At 43.0% G+C, this 5,494-nt stretch overlaps 1 protein-coding gene across 1 annotated transcript; it reads right to left on the reverse strand.

Moving 5' to 3' along the window:
• Positions 1-1,389: 1,389 nt before the first annotated feature.
• LOC138982463 (uncharacterized) lies at positions 1,390-3,637 on the reverse strand. Its single transcript, XM_070355756.1, has 3 exons — positions 3,377-3,637; positions 2,780-2,963; positions 1,390-2,209 (listed from the first exon to the last, which is right to left on the reverse strand). Exons 1-3 carry the CDS (start codon positions 3,472-3,474, stop codon positions 2,153-2,155), a joined length of 339 nt encoding a protein of 112 aa, XP_070211857.1. The 5' UTR covers positions 3,475-3,637; the 3' UTR covers positions 1,390-2,152.
• Positions 3,638-5,494: the final 1,857 nt, after the last annotated feature.

Here is a 5,494-nt window from a genome sequence, read left to right on the forward strand (position 1 = left end):
TCAAGGCGTGGCGGCCATACGTTTCCAGAAGATGAGGAGCGAAGGAAGAGTTGGATGCATGCTGTTAGACGCGGAATAGAGTCGATCGTCGACGAGGAAACAAGTGAACTCAAGAAAAAAAAGTTTGCACCGACGAAGCACAGTATCGTTTGCCATGGGCACTTCGTAGAATCTGATTATCACAACAAGAAACTCACAGTAGATGGTATGTACATTTATCTGTAAATAATCGGGAAGATTGGTGGGGAATCATGAAAAATATGCACACACAACACAGCTTTTTGTTGTCACTTTTTCCATGTGTGTTACAGGCTCTCGTCATTTTGCTTTCATGCGCCTCTGTTTGACGCTCGGTCTTCTCTCTTTCATAAGCCCTTGGTGGTGTTAGTGTTTGTGTGTGTGTGTGTGGGGGGGGGGGGGGGGGGGGAGATGCCAAGTGCAAATCTAAAGATAGATTTTTTTGCGATCAAAATTTTGAGAATGAATACATGTATAATTAATACAGTGGAACCTGTGAATAGCACCCCTCCAAATAGGGCCAAATCTGTGATTACGCTCAATAGCACTGTCAATTTTGGACCAATTGCTGCGTCACATGGCAAACACAAACACCGAGAGGCGACTGTTGTAACATGTGAGGAGCAAAAACAGTGTTTTTGTTGGCCGTGTGACGCACGTCTAAACGTGCCTGTGAATACCTCAAAGTAGCACTTCTTTTGGTTCGGTCCCTTGGGGTGGTACTAATTGCAGGTTCCACTGTACTAAGAAAAGATGACCTGGTGACCCTGAAGCAGTTTTTGAAGTACATGTATTATAGGCCCTGCTGCGTTCAGTAGTAGGCTGACTAATGTCATGATTATATATTATTATATATGCCAAAATCAAACCCTGCATGTGTGCTGTTTGAGTTTGATGACAAATGCATTAAAATGCTAGTTTAGAACATGGCGTTCTGTTTTACTTTTAGTGGATTTGACTGTGAATATGTTCGTGTGAGTGTGTGTGTGCAGAACGAATGAAATGAAATTAATCACAAACTGAAGTCAGCAGTCGCTATTTGTACTTGGATTCTTATAAAGAAAAATATGCAAGAAAACTATTTAAAATGTTTATTATTTGAGTTCAAAGGATGTATTAGGTGTAAAAGATGATCCCTCATAGGCCTATCATAACAGGAGAAATCCATCAATGTGAAAAATCAGTTTTTGACACTTTTATATTATATTGCTCGTGAAAGTAAGATAATTATTTCTTTCTAAAGATACACCAATCTTCTAGCTTACATCATTTTCAATCCAGGTCAAAAAGCGGCTGCTGACGTTCAGTTTTATCTACAGGAATAAGACATCCTCAAACAACATTCACACACTTCGCACCAAGACCTGTTACTTGATTGCACACCTGACCTTTACTTCAAATTTATAAATTTTCAAGCTTACATTCACATACATGTACCTTGCAAAACAAAACAATATTCTTTGAAGCACATTATCTAACCTTTACTTGAAATCAGTTATCAAGCATGATCATACACTTTACGTTCTTCGCATACATGTACTTGGCATGGACAAAAAATATTCTTTGGCGCACATCTGATCAACTCGACACCTCAACACAACCTCCTTTTATCCATCGTGTACAGGAAAATAAATTTCAATCAAACAGTAAAAACACAACACAAAAACACTGGCTAACACTTGGATCCACTTTAAAAAAAAATTTAAAAAAAATCCACTACAAAGGGAGGTAAATTGATGCATTCACACATGCCGTCATGCCCACATATTTTATAACCAGTAGTACAAACATTCAATCATGCCCACTATCGTAACATAAACAGGCTCATTTTGAGGCGCGCAGCCAGCGACCGTCCGGTAGTTATGTAGGTAAGACTGTAATATTGCTAGCAGTAGCAATGAACATAAACAAAGCGCTTTACATTCTCATGCATTGGGCTATCCTGTACCTGGTTAGGACTAGAGTCACAGCTACCAATCCTGGTGCAAGATCAGTCATTTCCTTCAATTTCAATTTAAGAAACACAGTCCAGCACTATGCATAAGTAGAACAGCACAAAAGTTAATTCTCCATGTCAGATTCCATCTCCTCCTCCCCTTTGTAGGTTCTGTACAGGTGGGTTTCCAGCAAAACGTCACGGAAGTGATTGTCGATACTGCAGGTAGGTCTCCTCATACAGTGATTTGCTGACCTGCAACACAAATTGAGAGAACAAGAATTAAAATCAATCTAAATATTTCTTAAAACAACTAGAAATAGCTTGGGCAATCTAAATATTATTATATCTGATCTGGGGTGATATCTTTGTCACAGGTACATCTTTTTAACCCTCGAGATAAACTGGGGTTAAAATAACCCTGCGTCACAGATACAGCACCAGTGCTCAGATAACCCAAGGTTAGGGGATAACCCGAATGTTAAAAAATATAAACCTGCAACAAACATACCCCTGGGCTGGAATTCATGTCGGTCGGTTAGTTGATTTTACCAACTGATATGGTAGGTTAACATACCAACATGAATTCCATCCCTGGTTGGTAACTTTTGTCGGCATACGTACGTGAAAAATCTGGTAAATCATTTTATGAGCTGATGTTGGCAGACTGTTGGAACTTGAATTTACTGTATATGTGTTTATTTTAAATATTTTACATCACTATTGAAATGAAAGAAAAGTTGACTTCCTACCCCGTCGGCCCCCTCTCGGACAAGATCAGTGCCACACAGATGTATAAAAAATGAAAAAAAAAATGTTACTAACCTGCTTCAGATCAGCATCTACCGACAGTAGATATCCGTCAACAAGCTTCCTGGTTACTGCTGGCAACGGTGTGTCCAGGTTGATGTCCCGGTATGTGCTAGGTTCTGGAACATCCAGAGAGAAGGCCTTTTCTTGTTGATCATCTTTTCGTCCAAAGTTGGCATTCTTCACATAGGCTTCCAGTCTGAAACAAAACACAAATGGTAGCCTTGTGATTGATGATTCTTCTTTTCAGCACAGAGTAACCAAATTCAACACTGAACAGGCTTGATAAGTTGATTGATGCCACTCCCCCACCCCCCCTCCCCCCAAAAATATCAGGACTTCATATATAATTTATTAACACTACCTGTAGAAAGTATGTGTTGAGAGAGTTCTAGTACTACTACACAGTAGGCCTACATACTAGCTAGGTCATCATCATGCCAAAGCTACAGGAGTCAATTAAAAAAAAATAAAAAAATAAAAAAATATTTGGTAGACGTTCCTCTTTTATTATCATTAATGTTTCCCACAACTGAAAAAGAGCCAAACGTTGCAGAAAAGATTAAAAAAAAACTTCTCTGCACCGTACGACACACACACGCTTCAACTCACCGATCAACAAGATCGTTTTTCCGGCCATCTTGCTTTGCACCCCTTTTCTTGCATTCTGTTCGAAGGTCAGCCAGCGTCATGTCACCAAATTTCTTCATTTTAGCTCACTGAATGTCGACAAAAGCCCAACAAAACGTTGAAAAGCTTGGGTCACCACGCGAACAAACAATGGTGGATTGCTGCGGAGATTGAAGAGTAAGCCACTTACAACGACAGCGCCGCCTAGCGGCTGCTAAGACTCGGCCTATCGGCAATGTCGCTCATTGCGCAAGAACTACGGAAAGATCACGCAAAAATCACTAACAAACCACGAACTACAGCGCATAGGCACGCAAAGGTCCACGGAAAACCACGTATAATCTGTGCACTATCACTAATGAACTGCGTATGAATCGCGCATGATTCGCGCATGAACTGCGCAAGGAATGCGCGGCAGCGCGCACGTCCGGTTCCGCGCATGATAAACTGATGCAACCGCGGCGCCTTGGCATTCCCGTTTCAACAGTCGCAGGCAGCACATTGTTCCAAGTTTTCAAGTTCTCATTCTTCATCCGTTTCAGGGCCACTCATAGTTCTGACCATGCCGCCCAAGAAAGGCCGTCAGCCGACCATTACCAGACACGTCTACCCACAGGAACTTGTAATCAGACGTCACCATGGCAAAGAGAATGACGCTGAAGAAGTTCTTGTAGTTGTAGTACTCGGAGCCAGAGTCCGGGGGAGCCTTGCAGGCCACGTGCTTGCCATCAATAGCGCCGATGACGTTGGGGAAGTTCCACCTCTGGTACCAGTCATTTGCCAGTTGCAGCCACCCTGCTTGAGTGGTGGGAGGTGACAACTGCTCATCTACGTACTCCTCTATGATGGCCTTGCAGACTTCTCTGACAACAATGCTGATAGTGTTGTGGGGGACCCTCCAGGCGTACTGCATGTCACGGTACTTGGCGCCAGATGCTAGGTGACGAAGGGTAAGGGCCACCTTCAGATCAGGATCAAGGGGAGCTCTCCAGTTGGTTGTCTCCTTTGTAATTCTGGGGGTCAGCCTCTGGACAATCTCGTCAAACGTGGCTGGAGGGATGCGCATGAAGTTCTGGAAGGATCTTGTGTCTTCATTGCGGAGCTCCACCATCAGCTGATCATACAAGCCCAGATGTGGTCTTCTAGATATCCAGTTCCTCACCCACACGTTTCGGACCTGTCTTCTCCTCCTTCTCATGAACTTGCAGCAGCTGGTCATTCTGGTTCTGGAGCAGGAACACGAGAACATCTCTCCTCTGGGGGTTCATGCTGGACTGAGAAAAACTTGGCGTTCGGGTGCGATGTGCACCCCTCGGCAGCAGGAATTGGGCTGACGGGAGATGATAAAATAGCCGCTTTTATATAGCGCCAATCATACGTGAGTTGTTAGTGATACATCAGTGATTCATCAGTATTTCATAAGTATTACATGCGCTTATTTACGTGTTCTTTTAGAGATACATACGCCAATAAAAAAAAAATCAGTGATACCTAGGTGTTACAAGCGCGAAACATGCGTCATATGTCTGCTAATCGTCAGTGGAAAGTCGTCGATGAACGCGATAGCGGCAACATTTTCGCGAACGATCACTGATATTCCACGCATATTTCGCGCATTGTTTGCGTAAGAACTACGCAAACTACGCAGAAATTACATAAAACAGCGCAATACTGCGTAAACTCTTACGCGAAGCCGAGTTTTGAGCTGCTCAAAACCTGGAATCGCGTAAAGCGCCGATCCGGCGAACATCGGCGGACAACTACGGAGGTTCCACGTCAGACAAACTGATGAAATGCGCAAATCGCGCATGTATCGAATTTCGTGCGTGATTCATGCGTTTACGCGACTTTTGGGCTGTTAACTATGTGTGACCGGGCCTTAAGCGACCATGCACCCTATCAGGGACTGTAGAGTACGCATGCAGAGACTGTACGTGTGTGCTATACAGTCTCTGACACCACATTCATTGCGCAAAGGATTGTACGTTGGATGCGCGCATCCATCCCGTCGGTCACATACCAAAAATAGATAACCGAGCCGTTTTCTATTAACATTTGCATTTTTTTAACTGATTTAATTTTCTTAACACCAATTTTTTT

This window comes from Littorina saxatilis, linkage group LG12 (genome assembly GCF_037325665.1).
Source record: "Littorina saxatilis isolate snail1 linkage group LG12, US_GU_Lsax_2.0, whole genome shotgun sequence".
Lineage (NCBI taxonomy): Eukaryota > Metazoa > Mollusca > Gastropoda > Littorinimorpha > Littorinidae > Littorina > Littorina saxatilis.